At 46.3% G+C, this 19,674-nt stretch overlaps 1 protein-coding gene across 1 annotated transcript in view; it reads right to left on the bottom strand.

The window, feature by feature from the left end:
• Positions 1-605: 605 nt before the first annotated feature.
• The window catches only part of baiap2b (BAR/IMD domain containing adaptor protein 2b), an 89,674-nt gene continuing 70,605 nt past the window's right edge, over positions 606-19,674 (bottom strand). Inside the window, exons 8-15 of the mRNA XM_042083928.1 lie at positions 13,904-14,077; positions 10,217-10,453; positions 7,974-8,175; positions 5,767-5,968; positions 5,126-5,203; positions 4,662-4,836; positions 2,159-2,199; positions 606-700 (exon numbers count right to left, since the gene is read on the bottom strand). Coding sequence (XP_041939862.1) covers positions 670-700; positions 2,159-2,199; positions 4,662-4,836; positions 5,126-5,203; positions 5,767-5,968; positions 7,974-8,175; positions 10,217-10,453; positions 13,904-14,077 — 1,140 coding nt within the window. The 3' untranslated portion in view covers positions 606-669. The remainder of the gene's footprint in view (positions 701-2,158; positions 2,200-4,661; positions 4,837-5,125; positions 5,204-5,766; positions 5,969-7,973; positions 8,176-10,216; positions 10,454-13,903; positions 14,078-19,674) is intronic.

Here is a 19,674-nt window from a genome sequence, read left to right on the forward strand (position 1 = left end):
TAGTCATTTCATAACATGTGACATATTGCATTAACATAAACAATACATTCTTATATACAGTCTTTGTTCTCGTTGGCTATTTTAAAGTGACCATCTCAGGGCATTGCCATGTCTGTGCAAACATGTACATGCATGAAAGACAAGCAAGAAAGAAAAACAGATTCCTCAGGAACCGATCCATTCCAGTTATTTTGTCTTTTTTTATTTGTTTGTTTGCTTTTTTTATTTTAAAAGCAGTCCTCGCGTCGGGCAAAGTTCTGCTGGACCATGAGGGTTCTGCTGTCGATTATGGAAGGTTCTTGCGTTCAGTGCTCTGGTTCCACCAGAAACATTCCTTTTTCCCCTCTGGGGCTTGGCTTGCTTGCCCAGGTGAAGAAGCATCAGGCAAGGGTTGGTGGAGGGTTGGTGGAGCGTGTGGGGAGGGGGAGAGAGAGGCTACCAGAGGAAGGAGTGAATAGAGAACGGCGTGGAGGGATGGGTTGAGTGGTTGGGGAGGTGAGGAGGAGGAGGAGGAGAAGCGAGGTGTGGCGAGGAGGAAGAAGGTGGCAAGTGGAGGCTCTGTCCTATCGCAGGGTTGTGTTCTGAATCTGTTTGTGTGTCTCTCGTTCTCTCTCTGTCTCTCTTTCTCTCTCTCTCTCTCTCTCTCTCTCTCTCTTGCTTTCCTAGTCCTCACACTGTCGAAATCAATTTGACCTCCGAACTGTGGAACAAACAGAAGGAGAGGCTGCTACAGCAAGTCTGACCACAGGAACAACACTCAGAGACACAGAGTAGCAGAGTGGGTAGTCATTAACATGCGATAAAAAATTAACTTGAGATGCATTTTGGGTAATGTATTTCTTTGAAGGTTATGAGACACAGTATAGTAGAGAGGGCACATGGACACCATGGAAACAGACGGGCAAAACTGTCCCATTGAACTCTATGATAACCACAGTCGTCAAAGGGCTAAAATCGGCAGTGATTAACATGTGATTAAAAATGAACTTGAGATGCATTTTGGGTAATGTATTTCTTTGAAGGTTATGAAACATTAGATCTGTATAAATGTCTACACTTAAGGTCAACAACATTAAATAAAAAAATGAACACAGAGGGGTGAGCAGAGCAAGCAGAAGCAAGGATAATAAAATAAAATAAAACTTAAATGAAGCAAAACCAAGGAAGATGGTATAAGGTATAGGTAAGAATGACTACTGTCTATTCAAATGCTGCCAAGGAAAACAAATTTGTGTTTGACGTTTGCTCTAAGTAAATCGGATCAATGGCAATTGTGGTGAGTTGAGACAAAGGTAAATTCTCCCATAGATTGACACAAACACACACACACAGGCAGAGCATTTGGCTGGCCTGTTGTGCACCACGGTGTTGTCTTTGAATCCATACTCAAGTGCTTTAGCGTTTCTGTGTGGGTGGGTGGTGCGGGGGTGATGCTGGACGCTGGCTGCTTTGTCAAATTAATTGGCTTGGCTCAGAGTCAAACACCGGAGTCCCATCTCTGTATACAGCTCTAGTCCAGAGAGCACTACTCCCCCCACTGTAAAAAAACATGTCTGCACAAGCTTTCGAAAGACAAAATGGACTTTGGTTCTATTTCATTTGGTAAGAATCTATGGGAGAAACTACCCAAAGAGCTGCATGTTGCACACCAAAAAAAGAAAGCTTCACCTAAAGGCATCTAAAGACTTATCAGCGAATGGAGGCAAACCCATTCAGGCAGAGGGCCCTCACACAGTGGTTGTGTGGGACCCAAGCGGCCTGGCATGGGTTTGGGTGTACCAGTTGGTAACCTGCCCACCTTTCCAACACTTTAGCTCGAAGGTCCCCAAGTTTATTAAGGATTGCTGGTCCAGCTGTTGGTGGTAAACAAAACCAGCCTTTTTTTTTGTGCTTTTTTTGTCCGAACAAACTAAACATGCCTTGGGTCAAATAAGTGAAAGTAATAAATAAGGAATTAAAAAATAAATAAATATGGGAAAAGGAAGAATCATCTGACGCTAACTGGAACCTCGATTTTCTCATCTAGATACCATAATTATTTTCATTTTTTCCCCCAAAATTGATTCAAGATCAATATGAATACAATCACAGCACTTCAGGACAATTAGGATTAATGCTCTCTTAAGAGAGAAGAAAATACAATAAGACTGAAACTTACCTCGTGGGGAAGCGGTGCTCATAGTCTTCCAGTCCTTGATGCTGTAATACAATAAAAATATTACATAAGCATACATTAAAACATATTACATAAGCTTATATAAGTCATCCTTAACTTAGCAAAGATCTAGACTCAATAATATTCCCATCACATTTTCACTTTTGTTTAATATTAAGAATATTATGATTGAACATGACATTTTCCACACCCGTGGTCCTGGATGATCTATTAACCCTTAAAGGTGTAGGTTTTTGAACATTCTAAGTTCCGCAACAATTGAAGGTTCTAAAATTCTATGTTGAATTCAATGAACCCAGATATTCTTTAGAACGTTCATTTCCCAACATTCCCGTCGTGGTACTCCTTAATGGCTGCCAGTAGATGGCGCTGTGGGCCTACAGTAGACGTCCAGGCCACTGCAGTTTTTGAGAGAGCTGGTGCTCTGGGATGTTTAAATGAGATGAGACGCCAGGGCAGTGAAACCGAGGGCGGGATGGGCCATTTCCCCCTTCACTACCTTAGCAATTTAACATGATAAAGAGAAGACTGGCGGTCCAGAAAGTGTGTGTGTGTGTGTGTGTGTGTGTGTGTGTGTGTGTGTAGGGGATATACAGTGGTTGAGGGGTTGTGGGGAGAGAGTAGAGAGACCACTGTTACGTAACAAATACTTCAATTTTGGGTTCACAGAGACAGTGTGTTTGCAGTCTCAATCATTCACGCGCGCACACGCACGCACACACACGCACACACACACACACACCAGAGGAAGCTAGAAACTCTCGCTTGGCGTTATCTCTGAGTGCTTGTCAAAGCCGCCTCTCCGGGGGATGTATGCAGCAGAGCGGGAAGCTGTCCTCTACAATCTGGGCTCTGTCATCTAATGCAGCGCGCGCACACACATACACACACACACACACACACACACACACACACACACACACACACACTCCATGTCCCAGGGTGTGAAGCGGAGAGAAGAAAACTGATCCCTGTTTACGTAAGCTAATGCCCCGGAACGTTCTTGGAGGCTAGGGCGAGAGGATGGACAGCCATGGCTGTGCTAAGGAGAGGAGTCCGCCACTGTCCCCCAGTCACCCTGCGGGAAGCGCTATAGCCCATGTGTGAGAAAGTCTCATAGAGCCAACACAAAGACATGGCCATGTGAGCAGGGGAGGGAGTGTGTGTCTGTGTGTGTGTGTGTGTGTGTGTGTGTGTGAGAGTGTGTGTGCCTGCATGTGTGTGTCTGTGTGTGTGTGTGTGTGTGTGTGTGTGAGAGAGTGTGTGTGCCTGCATGTGTGTGTGTGTGTGTGTGTGTGTGTGTGTGTGAGAGAGTGTGTGTGCCTGTGTGTGTGTGTGTGTGTGTTTGTATGTGTGTGTGTGTGTGTGAGAGAGTGTGTGTGCCTGCATGTGTGTGTGTGTGTGTGTGTTTGTATGTGTGTGTGTGTGTGTGTGTGAGAGAGTGTGTGTGCCTGCATGTGTGTGTGTGTGTGTGTGTGAGAGAGAGTGTGTGTGTGTGTGTGTGTGTGTGTGTGTGTGTGTGTGTGTGTGTGAGAGAGTGTGTGCCTGCATGTGTGTGTGTGTGTGTGTGTGTGTTTGTATGTGTGTGTGTGTATGTTGAACAGTACGTGAAAGACTTTCACTGCTGTGTGTGGGTAATGTCAATAAGAGCACTGACCAATGAGAGGGAGCAGCTGTGTATGTTTGTAGATAGATAGATAGATAGATACTTTATTGATCCCCAGGGGAAATTTAAGGTCTCAGCAGCATACATACAACACAAACACATTCTTTGATAGCAGAAAGAGTAATTAAAGTATATAATATAAAAACACAACTAAGCAATAAGGACAGTAGAAGATAAAGAATATGCTAAATATACTAAAATACAAATTATACTAACTAACACTTAATACAATATAAAAAAAAATACTAAAATACAAATTATACTAACTAACCCTTAATCTAAATCAATTCTAAAAACAGTATCCACATAGTGGTGATTAATCAATCAGAGGCGCTTGCAATGACTGAGGCAGTGACTGAGCCTGTGATTCTCTGTGCATAGTAAGGTATGGTAAGGTGCTCTGTGTGAATGAGTGTCATGGTGGTAGTGCAATGGTGATAGTGGTCATGGTGATAGTGCAAATGAGTAAGTCCAACAGTGCAACAATGCAGAAATAAAGTAAAGTAAAAGTTTATATATCTATATATTTAACTATTTAAGAAATGTATAAGTGTGGCCACAGTTCGGCTGTGGCATGGAGGGGGGCGGGGGGGTTATGCATATGTGCTAATGTGCTAATATAGCACGCAAACAGTGAGGCATAAAAACAATGGTACAAGTGGCTAGTAGACAGACAGTACCAAACATGGAGGGGGTGAAGAGGCAGACAGACTATGCAGAGAAGTCTATCTCTCCTCTTCCCTTAAGTGAGTTTGTGTGTTTGTTAGCACATGGGTATGAATGCATCTATGAATGTGTGTGTGTGTGTGTGTGGCTGACCTGTGTGTACGTGGGCACTGCGACGCTGTAGGGTCTCTGCTGGCGGCTGTGGGCCATGCTCTGCTGGGAGCCGCGGGCCATCAGGCGGGCAGACATGCCGTAGTCGCTGACCGGGAGCACCATGCCGTCTCTTTCCAGAAGGTTCCCTGTGCTGCTGCTTCTGCCGTGCTGGAGGCTGGAGAGAAGCACGCCACACACACACACACACACACACACACACACACACACACACAGACACACAAAGAAAGAGACACACGCGCACACACATACAGTTAGTTTTACATCCCCTAACTCTAAACCAACTGAGCAAAGATTTTAGACTACTTGAGTGACATTAACAAGACAAAAAACTTCATCCTACTACCCCCTAAAATGTGAATACATATTTGATGTTACAACTGAATCTCTCTCTCTCTCTTTCTCTCTCACACACACACACACACACACACACACACAACCCTCACCTGACATGTAAGTGTCGGGCTGTATCGGGCTCTGGCTCCGCGATGACTCGTGTGTAGGAGAATGGGAACCAGCCTCTCCTGATGTGACAAACACACGAAGCAGACAGTCGTTAGCCACCCTGCTGCTTTCAACATCATCAGCAGCAGTGACAGTGACAGACTGACAGCCTCTCAGTCAGCCATAGTCGCTGTCACTGGGCCATATGCTGACTACACAGGGATCCCGCCTGCATCCATCTCACATGGGGTGCATCAGAAAAGCCACCTGGGTTTGTTTTGGGACGGTTTTACTTGTACTGTCTGGCTAACTTGTGCGAATCATTTTTAAAAATAAATCTGGGTTAATTTCTGAGGAAACATACTCTTATCAGTAGGAAGGAAACACTACTTACATACTATCAGTACAGTATTCTCAAGGTTGATCATAATAACAAATAATCTAATTGCCAATTGGCTAATTTTAAAATATGCCTAAACCCATCAGGTGATCATTTGGCCTTTTAACAATATTGATAATATAAAGCTATAACACTTATTTATGAAGTCTATGGTTTCAACTGATGCTGATATGTCTTTACGAACAAATAATATATTAACTACATCTGTAGTTCTCTGTAAAAGACTACAGGAAATGAACGCACATGCGGTTCTTCTCATTCTCTCCATAGTGCCAGCCATCGCGGGCCTCTGGTACCAGCAGGGTGATGACGTCTCCCTCGCTGAAGCTGAGCAGGGTGCTGTTGTCCCCGGCCGCGTGCGAGTAGATGGCATGCACGCGGGTCCGGCCTTGGCGCTCTAGTCCCGCCGCCATGGAGCTGGACCTGGGCAGCGTCTGAGTCTCGGCTGAGGAGGGGAATAAGAAAACGAAAAGATTTAGTGTGTGTGTGTGTGTGTGTGTGTGTGTGTGTGTATGTGTGTGTGTGTATGTATGTGTCTGTGTGTGTGTATGTGTCTGTGTGTATGAATGTGTGTGTGTGTGTGTGTGTGTGTGTGTACAGTATGTGTGTGTGTGTGTGTATGTGTGTAAGTGTGTGAATGTGTGTATGTGTGTGTGTATGTGTCTGTGTGTATGAATGTGTGTGTGTGTGTGTGTATGTGTGTATGTGTGTAAGTGTGTATGTGTGTGTGTATGTGTGTATGTGTGTATGTGTGTAAGTGTGTGAATGTGTGTGTGTGTGTGTGTGTGTGTGTATGTGTGTAAGTGTGTGAATGTGTGTATGTGTGTACTGTATGTATGTGTATGTGTGTGTGTGTGTGTGTGTGTGTGTGTGTGTACAGTATGTGTGTGTGTGTGTATGTGTGTAAGTGTGTGAATGTGTGTATGTGTGTGTGTATGTGTCTGTGTGTATGAATGTGTGTGTGTGTGTGTGTGTGTGTGTGTGTGTGTGTGTGTGTGTGTGAATGTGTTTGTATGTGTGTGTGTGTTGTCGTGGTCCACCAATAGATTGTGAATTGAAGATACAGTATGGTCATTTTACTGACATCCTCATGAATAGGATAACCTTTGTGACCAAGGCATACAGGCCTTAATACCAAGACAGCAAGGCTGTAACCTCACATAAAGGTAGTGAACTGCAAAGTAGGAGTCTCATCTTTTTTGGTTTCAACCAGCTGTTTTGTGCGAGCACCTACAGTATATGCACACTTTGTTCCTCAGGTACAGGGGAGGAGTCTCTTTTGTCCGACAACCTCATCGGATACTCGGATACTACAACATGGATCATGGATGTGTGATCGTGGATCACAAAACATCTAAGTGGTACGGGACGTTTTTCGACCACTTCCTGGACATTGCAGTCGTGAACGCATACATTCTTCTCAAGGAGATGGCCAGGGCGAGCAAAGGGAATATCTTAATGCACAAAGCGTTCAGGGAGGCCCTGGCGTTGGAGCTGGTGGAAGCAGGGTCAAGCACCACTCTTATCCAGTTCTTATTACACAGGGGCTGTCCCACCTGCCCAGGTACATCACAGCAGATGGCATCCATAAGCAGACGGACATGCAAGCTCTGACGGTACAAGTCACCCATGATCTGCTCCACCTGTAATGTCACATTGTGCCTTCTGCCCTGTTTCAACAACTGGCATGACATGAATAATTTGCAAGGCAAGAACCATTTTGATTCCAGATCATATATATATTTACCTACAGTTTACGAGAAGAACTGATACCCTGACAGCAGCTGTTCAATTTCAACATGTGACCTGCTTGTCCATCCTGGAGACGCTACTATAATGCTGCTACATTTTGCTGCTGTATAGAGCAAACAGAAGAGGTCTCCTAAAAATGTCCCAAGCCAACGGAAACTCTTCGTCCTTCACCCACTTCGCAATCCTTTTTTTAAAACCTGTCCTCCTCGTTCCCACCGGCACTGCCCTGTTTTTCACTCGCTTGTTTTTCTCGTCCTGCTAGCCTGAGTGCCCAAAAGACACACACACGCGGCTCTACACTGGCCATGCTGATCATTTCCTGGATTGTCACGTCTCGTCCTTCTAGCCTCTAGCCTGCGACCGACTGCGTGCCCAGAAGACTCGCGGCTCCACGTTGGGCATACAGATCATCTCCTGGATCCTCATGTCCTGTCTGCAGAGAGAAAACCCTCTAGGTTCCATCTCACTCACCCTGCTCTAGTGTCAAGCTACACGGAGTGTAAAATACATGGAAGATCTGATGTCTCATTAACCAGCAGGTGAAGTAACCCAGAGTAAGCACTTAAACAATTAATTTAAGTCAAACTTCTTTGTGATCCTTAAGTAGATCCGTCATTTTGTTAAAGCTAAATGATTTATGTTGGGGATTTATGTGGATTTCCATGCTTGCATGAAGCAGGTTTTTGGAGGACACTTACCAATGGTGGCCTTGCTCTTGGTGGGTACCACCTTGCGGGCGGGCAGTGTGTTGGAGTAGACCTCGGCCCCGTGCCTGTGGACCTGCGGGCTGGCTCCCTTGGCCTGGCCGGCCTTGCTCTCCATCCAGTGCTGGTAGTCGTTCCCGCCGTGGGCCCCTGCTGTGCCGTTCACTATGGGCACGCCGTCCATGCCCATCGCCCTCTATGGGAGTGGAGGAGAAAAGACAAATCCGTCACATATCCGCCGTACCCTTACAGAACATGGGTGCATGCTGAAGGGCTTTGATTTTCATCACTTCTACTCTCACCACACACACATACCTACACACACACACATACCTACACACACACACAGGCCTGCACACACACACAGGCCTGCACACACACACATACCTACACACACACACATACCTACAAACACACACATACCTACATACCTACACACACACACACACCTACACACACACACATACCTACACACACACACACATACCTACACACACACACAGGCCTGCACACACACACATACCTACACACACACACACAGGCCTGCACACACACACATACCTACACACACACACAGGCTTGCACACACACACATAACTACACACACACACAGGCCTGCACACACACACACAGGCCTGCACTCAACCATCAGGGGGGTAGGATTGGGGGTAAAACCAGTACAGATTACTAGGGCCCCAAGGGGAGGGAGGGCCCTTGAAAAGTCTGGAATATATGCATGGGGGGGGGGGGGGGGTCATGGGGGCCCATCAGGACTGCCTATGCATAGGGCCCAGGACCTTGTGCTACGCCCCTGGCATAGACACACTCTTGTGGCACTGGGCATAAAGGTATAGATCAGCAAAAGTACCTTTTATCAGTCAACCGCAGATTTTCATTCGAGGATCATCTGAAGCACCAGCTGGTAATCTTGACATATAATTTAGCTCAAATAGCGCCATACGGAGGCAGATCTGTATTTGTCGAGGTCGACCGTGTCAAAACGTCAGTGCCAGCTTTGCGGAGAAGTCGTCGCTAACAACGCACTTGATTAAAATTCCCAAGGAGTGGGAGGCCCCTGTGTACATACGGCCGCGGGTGAAGAGGTCTTGGTAAATTCACAGTTTGCCTATGGTTCCCCACCCTGTCACTAAGATGCTGACGGCTAACACTAATGAAGGTGTTAAAGTTTGGCACCCTAATGGCTGGTGTGTACATACGGCCGCGGGTGAAGAGGTCTTGGTAAATTCACAGTTTGCCTATGGTTCCCCACCCTGTCACTAAGATGCTGACGGCTAACACTAATGAAGGTGTTAAAGTTTGGCACCCTAATGGCTAGTGCAACCGCAAACAGAATTTACAAATCGTCAGCATTTCTTTGTCTGCCCCCCCCCCCCCCCCCCCCCTCTCTCTCTCTCTCTCCATCGTCTGACACTCCTCGACAGCCGTTCTGTTGTTTATTATCACCGCTCTGTCATTTCAGCGCGGCCGCCGCCAAGATTTTACAGGAGAGAGATGGAGAGGAGCGGGTGCAGCGGCGGCTGCTAATTAAAAACACGGCAGAACGCGGCAGGGGGGGGGGCGCCATGTCAGGCGCTCGACGGAACACGCCACAGACGGAGATTCATGTCTTCCTTAGGAGTTTGTATTTGTCTGACACTGATCCCTTTTGGAGAAAGCTCAGTGGAGCGTGATTATTGCTGTGCCGTTTAGAAATCTGCGCAGGAGAAGCATGTAGACCTCTACCTCAAATTCCCTTCATATATTATTATTTCCAGCAGCAGTGACAGCTGAACAATGTCAAATGTGGGGTTTCTAGATGTGCTTAATTAAATTAATAATTAATTATTTATTTATAAATTGATTACAAAATGTGCCTGTCTCTTATTTGACAAACATAAGCCTACTTCTCCACCATAATAAGATGTAGGGGTCTAGGTAGTGTGTATATGTGTGTGTGTGTGTGTGTGTGTGTGTGTGTGTGTGTGTGTGTGTGTGTGTGTGTGTGTGTGTCTGTGTGTGTGTGTGTGTGTGTGTGTGTGTGTGTGTGTGTGTGTGTGAATGCCTGCTTATGTGTGTCTTTGTGTGTGTGTGTGTGTGTGTGAATGCCTGCTTATGTGTGTCTTTGTGTGTGTGTGTGTGTGTGTGTTAATGCCTGCTTATGTGTGTCTTTGTGTGTGTGTGTGTGTGTGTGTGTGTGTGTGTGTATGAACTTCCTCACTCCCCCCCCCCCCCCTCACCTGCTGGTTCATGAGGGCAGCTAGCTCTGCAGGCACAGGCAGGGGCTTGGCCCCAGGGATGGGGTTGGAGATGTGCAGGCCTCCTGTGGAGCTGTGGAGGGTGCCGCCAGCGCTGCTCATCGTGCCCATACTGGAGCTCATCTGCTGGGCCAGCAGCATGGCACGCTCGGGCAGCTTGGTAGGGTCGGCACACGCCTGCTGCCATACCGGAAGCTTCTGAGACAGCAGCTCCTTACCCTGGTAAGGGGACAGACACAGAAGGGGTTAGTTCAATTCACTAATATATAAACTGTAGGTGCATTAGACCAAAAGGCACACTAGTCTAAAAGGTACATAGTGCAGGTATATTAGTCACATAGATACATGGTACGTCAGTCTAATACGCACAATAGTCCAAAAGTCTATAGTCTAATAGGTAGGCCTACAGATACCTCTGTCCGTTCAACATTCAACCTCCAACAAAAGTACATAAGTACAGAGAGATTCAACTGAAGAAATAAAGTCAGGTTTGTCCAGAAACATACCAGAAGAACTTGATCAAGACAAACACTGTTCTAGTGTTCAAGTTCAAGCAAGAACTAGTAAGTCTATTAAGTTTTATAACTTCACTGGTACAGCAAGGTGATAACAGTGGCAAGGCAAGGGGTTCACAACCCCAAGAGTTTGCCAAATCCACTAATATTCATAATGGCAGACTGGAATTCACAACACTGTTTACCAACATGAGCTTTCATTGTTCTGTTCCTTTTTTTGTCTAAGTAAGGGAGAAACAGAGCATACTGTATTACCTCAAACTATGTGACGTACAGCGGCCTAGAAAAAAAGCCATACGTACTGCACACAAAGGGAAGTGAAATGTCCTTGAGAGCCCTTGAGTCTGAATGACTTTATATAAAGCTATTGCTGGCCTATTTTACCTTCTCTGGTTTATTCTTGCCTAGGTCAGCCAGTTCTCAGGTCTATATGACTGATGATTATGTCTTTGTGTTACGTGATCACAGTAGCATAACCCCAGCTGTAGCCAGTATGCTAATATTGTGCCACATAATGTTAGCATTCAGACTGCTAACATTCTTGCAATTCACTTCCCATGGAGGTCATCCACGACCTGTTCAATGTTATCATGTCACCTTAATCTGTGACTCTCTACTTATGTCCAGTTAGAAGCATCTGCATGTGTCTGTTCATAGTGTTAGCATTAGCATTCTGATCGCTAATACCCTTGCTTTTTTTTTTTTGCAGAGGTCATCTGGTTCGGCGATATAAATCAGTGCGCCAGGTGTCTCTGTGTCACAGAGCGGCCGTGCCAGCGAGCCGCGGGCAGCCGCCCAGCTCCCACCGTGCGCAGCGCAGACTCACACGGCAGGTGCCCGTCTGGATGCCAGTGAGGGCTGGCGGGTGCTAATTGCCTTGGCACGAGGAGGGCCGCAGTGCCAGGCTCAACGAGGGTAGGCAGGGGGTAATGGCCTGACTTATGCGCTCTGGCAGCCGGTGTGTGTGTGTGTGTGTGTGTGTGTGTGTGTGTATGTCTATGAAGGTTTGGTAGCACTGTATTGGAATTTGTGCATGTGTTTGTGTGTGTGAGTGCCAAGTCAACTGCTGACTCATAGGTTAGCTTGGCTGCTTCGTGTCCATCTGAGCAGGCAGAGAGGCGGACGCACCACCAGCATTAGGAGTTCTTAATGCTTCTCTTCATTTCTGTTATTAAATAAATGATGCCATTCCATTACTATACATCTTAGGGAGTGCAGAGCCATTCTGAAAGACAGTCATTCTCCATTAATGTTCTATCTGATGTTCAGGATTGAGGCAGAGTGGTCAGTACAGAATCTTAGGCATAGGTCTTGAATAGATGAATGCATATCGGTAGTTATAGGTATGTGTGTCTTGGTGAAACAGAAAGTGAGAATAGTGTAAGTAGCTGTGTGTGTGTGTGTGTGTGTGTGTGTGTGTGTGTGTGTGTGTGTGTGTGTAATGCCTGTCCTTCTCCATCTCCCTATCAGCTGCGGGGTGAGTAGTGAGTGAGTAAGTGGCACCCGTGGGAGGGCGGTGTGGTGCATGAAGCTGAGTGGCTCAAGCTGAACTGGCCAACTCGCCCGCCTTCCTGCCTGCCTGCCCGCCTGGCAGATGGTGTGTTTACTTCGCTCTGATGGACCGATGCCGCTCAGCGATGCTCTCATTCCTGTACACCCGCCGCCACTTCATTATGAGGTCGCTTATACAACAGCACCATCGGCTGTGTGTGTGTGTGTGTTTGTCTTTGAGTTTTTGTGTGTGTGTGTGTGTGTGTGTGTGTGTGTGTGTGTGTGTGTGTGTGTGTGTGTGTGTGTGTGGGAGGGTGAGTCGCACTCTAGAGAAGCCCCCTTCCCTCTGCATTCCTCTCTCGAGTGACTCACTCACACGCCCACTCATGTCTCTACCCTCTCCCCCTACACACACACACACACACACACTCTCTCTCTCTCTCTCTCTCACACACACACACCCTCTCTTGATGTCTCACCTGTTGCTTCTCTCTTCTGTCTTGTTCATATGTGGCCTTTGTTTCTCTCTCTCTCTCTCTCTCGCTCACACAGTGTGCTTTCATTTCTAACAATCCACTTTCACTCTCCCCATGCCCCCATTTTTCTATCTCTTTCTCAGCTCTCTCTCTCCCTCTCCATCTCTCTCCCTCTCTCTCTCTCTCTCTCTCTCTTTCCTCCCACTCTCCCAGTCCTACTTGATGAGGAGAGTCTGGACGCATAGTTCTCGTAGAAGTGGGCCGCTGTGTTCAGCTTTGCCATCCTCTCCTCCCCTCAACCCCATTTCCTCTCTTTAGCACACTCCTCCTTCAGCTCGTTATCTTGTCTCCATCTTTTCCCTCCAGCTTCTCCTCTCCTCTCTCTCTGCTCTCCTCTCTTCACCTCTGTCTCCTCCTCTCTCCTCTCCTCTCTCTCTCCTCTCCTCTCCTCTCCTCTCTCCTCTCTCTCTCCTCTCCTCTCCTCTCTCCTCTCCTCTCTCTCTCCTCTCCTCTCCTCTCTCCTCTCCTCTCTCTCTCCTCTCTCTCTGCTCTCCTCTCCCCTGTCTCTCCTCTCCTCTCTCTCCTCTCTCCTCTGTCCCCTCCTCTCCTCTCACTCTCCTCTCTCTCTCCCCTCCTCTGCCTCCTACCAGTGAATAGCTGTACACACACACACACACACACACACACACACACACACACACACACACACATACACACACACACACACACACACACACACACACACACACACACACACACACTAACACCCCACTCCTGGGACTGAGCTAGTCTATCAGACAGTGTAACTGGGATGCTGAAAATCCAGCACACTGCTTAGAGGGTTTTTATGCATTTGATTTCACATGGTGACACAGCACGATGCCATGTGTTACAACAAGAACAGAAAAACAGCAAGTGATAAAAAACATTCCGAAATCAAAGGCACATGCATGGAGATGGTTCAGGAAGACAAGCAGAAGCTTTTATACCTACTCAGGATTCTCTGGAGCATGGCCTTGATCTCAGGGTTGCCATGTCTTCTGGTGTGAAAGTATGAGTCAGTTGTCATGGGGGGGGGGGGGATGCGTGGGGAAGTGTTTCTGGTTGCATACTCTATGTGAATACACAGTACACACATGTCAATGTGTGTGTGTGTGTACGTGTGTGCTGTGAGTGCGAGGCGTCACCTTGTTGTGGTAGGCGCTGGCGTTCTTGGCCACGGCGCACTGACGGTCCACCAGGAAGCAGTACCTGCGCCGCTCCTCTGACAGCGCTGCCCGGTAGCCGTCGGCCACGTAGCTGTCCAGCTCGCTCTGCTTGCCACTGATCGTCTCCACGCACTGGACCGCCGGAGGAGGAGGAGGAGGAGGAGAGAAGGAGGAAGGGAGGGGGGGGGGGGGGTCACGGGGGTGGAGGACGAGACAAGCCAAACAAAACTCAAAAACCAAGCACAGGTAATGGGACAAACACCCGCGGCATCCACATCCACATCCACCTCACAGTAGAAGGGAAAGAGATGCCACCAGGGTTTTAGCTGCAATGCTCTGTTACTATGGCAACAATTCTTATCAGCTATAAGATCTTATATTAATTATGATATCTTACAATATACACTTATCCTTATACAATATAATCAACCAGGCCAACTTTCTATAGAGTAGACTATTGATAGTTGCTAATAAACTATTCGTTAACTATGAATTAAAAGATGGTCTTACTTAATATTGTATATACAACAGAGCAGTGCGTCTGAAGATGACAGTGCAGCATGAGTGAGATGAATGGGTGCAATGATGACCGAGATTTAGCTGTGGTGGTCTGCAGGCAGTGAGTTTATGAATAATGAATGCTGGCATTGCATGCAATTGCTCCTCAGCTGAGTCGGAGTAAAATAGTCTGAGCATTGGATGAATTTCAGCACCTCATAAAAAAAATAAAAACTAGATATGCAGATAAGTATTTTACCACGTCTCAAAATCAAATAGGTTGCAAGCAACATCTTTCTTTCACAATATGGAGTCTATATAGACACTTGGTTCACTCTGAATCTTTTCTCCTTTATCCAGCCATCAGTGCATGTGCTAAGTCAGCCTCTCCAGCTCTGTAGAGAAACAGCAGCTCCACACCATCCTTCCCTCCACCACTCAACCAAACCCCCCATACCACCACCCATACCACCACCCCATACCCCCACCCTACCACCACCCATACCATCACCCATACCCCCAGCTCCAGCTCCCATCATTAGCAGGAGAGGTGCAGTAGGCTGAGGTAGCCTGTTTTAGAGTGTGTCATACTGTATTATGCCGTGTGTGTGTGTGTGTGTGTGTGTGTGTGTCCGTGGAAGGAAATGTCAGCTCTATTAGGGCCAAGCTGGCAGTCAGCGGTGGTGGTGTGTGTGTGTGTGTGGTGGTGGCGTGTGTGGGCAGATGTTTGTTCCTCATGCCACTCTATCCTACCCACCTACTCATCCACCAACCTCCAAAGCCTCCACACGCTTCCCAGCATGTCTCTCCCGTGGCCCCCACCCTCACAAATAACACTCCCACAAAGATGGACCTGTCTATGACCCCCAACACACACACACACACACACACACTCCAGCAGGAGGTGGCTGGCTGGTTATTTTTTATCATAACTTTGTTCCTACCGATATTATGCTCCATAATAAGCCAGAGCCTGTAATGACTTAAATGTATTCTTCTGGATGTGTAATAAATCGTAGGCTACCAAAATAGTTGAAGACAGATCAGCAGTCCTTTTCCTAATAGCTACAGTTAGGCTACAGTTTGAACAGTTAAACTGTTACAGTTACAGTTTTTTGGTTACAATCAATGGTGTTGAAGTGGTAAGTAGGCTAAGCAATAAAAAATAGTGGAATTATTTGTGGTTGACCTGGAAATTTTGACTTGGTGCTAAAAAGTTAGAACTATGGATTTGATGTTCGCCGCGAATTCAGAAGCTACGTTAACGTTAGCCTATGTTGTGTCAGTGTAACGTAGGCTACTACTAATATTACAAATATTTGGCTAACAGACATCTGCTCTGTTTTGTCTTGTATGTGACAAAGTCTCCTGGTTCAATTGTTTCCAGTTTCATAGAAACGAGGGTGTTCATTTTGCAGTAACTACAAAATCCAACCAAGTAGGCCAAGGCATCGCGTTGATGTTTCTCCACTTGTTCTTTTCACGTATCTGGCAACTAATCCATGTAGTGAAGAGGGATAGGCTACCCATTCAAAAGGAGGCCAATATCGGAACTCCCCCTATTACCGTCGGTCCCGTATTTCCACCGTCTTGCGTGTATGTGTCACTTAATATCAACTTCTATACAAACCAAGATAGCAGACTCCTAAAGAAACGCAACCACCCACACCATAGGTGTATCTAAATTAACTATGTACCAAAAATGACATTTTACCGTGACTCAAAGAGCTGGAGACAGTGTTGTAAGGCTGCGTGTACACAACCGCTTGGAGCTCCAGTGGAATTTTAATTTCACGACGAAAATTCTCGGTCTAACCATTCATGTGCCGTTGAAACGGTGTAAATAGGCGACCCATCAGGCCAGCACTATAACTCCGAGCGTGGTAAACAAAATCGGATATTTCAGGCAGTAAATGCTCCCGTTAACAACAAACCAGATTTTGTTCAAATCTTCAAACCTATGGCTACTGAAAAATGTCAGGTTAATTTAGCAAATGTTATTTTGAAGTGTTGAAAAACATCGTTGTTTTAGAATTTCTGAACAAAAGTGGTGATAATTGGGGGGTGTTACGATAGTTGTTTTATATAAATAGGATCGCTATGACCGTGATGTAGAGGGCAAGAAAATAATAGCAGTCTCTCATGTATCAGGTCAAAATTGCTCTTGATTTGCAGGTAGCAACTTACAGTACAAATGAGGCTATTGCTTGCCATAATGGTAATGAGAAATATATTAGGCCTAGTAAAATATTCAATATTTAGTGTTAACCTTACTCAGCACTGAAACCTCAGCATCCTCATCCTGATTGTGCCCCCAAGAATTTTGGCTTGCATGACGCCCCTGCCCCCACACACACACACGTCCCCACCCCATCTCCCCCCAAACACCACCCCCACACCACACACACGTCCCACCCCACTGTCTCCCTCCAAACACCACACCCCCACACACGTCTTTGTCTGTGATCTCACCTCTCTCTCTGTCTCTCACACACACAGAAGCACACGTCTTTCTTTCTCTCTCTCATTCTCTCTCTCTCTCCTCTCTCTCTCTCTCTCTCACACACACACACACACACACACACACACACCCACACACAGGCACAAAGAGTCACAGGTCCTCCCTTATGGATGGTGCAGCGGATAATAAATGGACCTTTATCCCCAAAGTGGTTCCACTGAGTCAGAACTCTAAGTGACTGAGATGACACCGTTGGTTATTTAGCTTGACTGGAGATGTACATTAACTGAAGTGGCCTGTCAGATGAGTTGACCTGAAGGGGACTCTATGTGCAGTGAGACGACACACCAGCGAGAAAGCAGGAGAGAGTGCAGTGTAAATCACACCACAAGTAAGAGAGAGTCCACTGAAGTCATAACAATGGTCTGAAGACAACTCACAACTCATACAGACAGACACAAAGTCATTAACGCAAATCACACCACACACACACAACACACACACACACACACACACACACAGAGCACACGCACACACACAGAGACAACACACACGCACACACAGAGACACACACACACACACACAGACACACACACACACACACACACAGCCCAGGTGATTACTCTCCACCGTGAGACAAAGCTGCCCTGTGAGAGATGAAAACCGTCGGCATGCCAAGCCAAAGCAGGACGCCAATCAATCTGACTGACAGGCCTTGCAAATGATAAGGCAGCAACGCCCATATATATCAAAGCCAGAGAGCAACATTTCATCTAGATTTGAATATGAGAGAGAGAAGGAGAGAGAGAGACAGACAGAGGGAGCGGGAGAGAGAGAGAAAATAGACAGACAGAGAGATATAGAGAGAAAGAGAGCAAAGAGTAAAGAAGGAACAGAGTAGGAAGATTGATGTGGAGGGTGCGGAGAGGAGAACATTGGGCTTGTGCACATGTAAGTGCGCGTGCCTTTGGCTGACAGTACAGTCCCCTGAGTGCGACACCGCGTACCGACAACTCTCTAAAAAGAGAGAGGCAACACGCCTGGGCGGCATCTAAGAGACACACGCACACACACGCACACACACACACACACACACACACACGCACACACACACCGCCACACACACACACACACACACACACACACTGTACACACACATGCACAGAGCTCTTTATTTTTTCCCCTCGAAGAGTGGAGAGGGAAGCAAACCATGCATGGCATGCATTCTCCAAGTTCTTCCCTTTCTCCATTCATCTCACTCTCTCTCTGTCTCTTTCTCTCTCTCTCTCATACAAACACACACACACACTCACACACACACACACACACACACACACACACACACACACACACACACACACACACACACACACACACACAGAAAGACACATACAAAGACACACAAACACTGCTGGTTCATGGCTCGGTCATCACCACACACAGCCAATAGAGCGCAACTCAGCTTGAGATGGGAGAGTCCTCTTGCGGTCTCTCACATTCGGAAGGACCAAAAACACGTGCCGATATATCTGACATTGATCCCTTCACATACCGCACTCTCACACTTCTACCGCACTCTCACACTTCTACAAAAACGGCTCTTAAAACCACCTTTTCAAGATAGCTTATGCACTTTAATGTGCCTTTTACTACCACTATGTTTTTATTTCTTGTTTTTAATTGTGTGCTGATTATTATTATTATTTTTCACTGTGTTTACTCTGTAAAACGAGCTTGGGTGCTTTGAAATGCGCTATGTAACAAATCAAATGTATTATTATTATTGTTATGGCACTATAGGCCAATGCGAGTGTTGACGAGATGTCCACAGACTGGTCAACGAGCACCTTCATCAAGTCATCTCTATTTGATGGTGGCTTCTGAGCCACTGTATTAAAAAGAAGCACCCCATTACTGTAACTGTTCTAGAGAGTATGTATACTGTTTATGTAGATATCATACCTCTCTGGAGTAAAGCCTTGGGATGCATTGGGACATGTCTACATGGGTCCTCCTTATATCAAACATGAAATGATATCACTAGACACAATTTGTTAAAAGGGAACTCTTTACAAGCTTGGTTAAATGGAGCCTGTATCACACATAATTAGCCTTGCCTCTAATCTTGTAAAAGCTTTACTACTCAGCAGGGACAAAGTTGCAGGCTGCTTTAGTTAGTGTTGGGAAAGAGTTTTCTCACCCCTCTGCTGTTCTCCTCATAGAATATTCTCTCTCTCCCTCTCTATCTCTCTCCTCTCTCTGTCTCTCTCTCTCTCTCTCTGTATTTGCAAATGTGTGCGCGTGTCTGTGTGTCTCTGTGTGTGTGTGTGTGTGTGTGTGTGTGTGTGTGTGTGTGTGTGAGAGAGAGAAAGGGGGGGGGGGGGTGTACAACAGAGAAATAAGACCCCTCGTTGTGGAGGTCTTGTCAGTTCCAGAAGTGTATCTAGTGGGGAATTGGGATGCACTGTGTGCAGTGACAGATAGCAAGCTCTGCAGGGGGTAACACTAAATGGGGGTAAAAACATCACACACACACACACACACACACACACACACACACACACACACACACACCAAAACACATTAGACATCTATAATAAAAGTAATTTCACACACACAACACACACACACACACACACACACACACACACACACACACACACACACCAAAACACATTAGACATCTATAATAAAAGTAATTTCACTCCTATTCTGTCATATGCACACTCACACATATTATACCATAATGTGCAGAGTCTCAGTTCCCAAAACACACTAGACATCTATAATA

Source organism: Alosa sapidissima, chromosome 24 (genome assembly GCF_018492685.1).
Source record: "Alosa sapidissima isolate fAloSap1 chromosome 24, fAloSap1.pri, whole genome shotgun sequence".
Classification (NCBI taxonomy): domain Eukaryota; kingdom Metazoa; phylum Chordata; class Actinopteri; order Clupeiformes; family Clupeidae; genus Alosa; species Alosa sapidissima.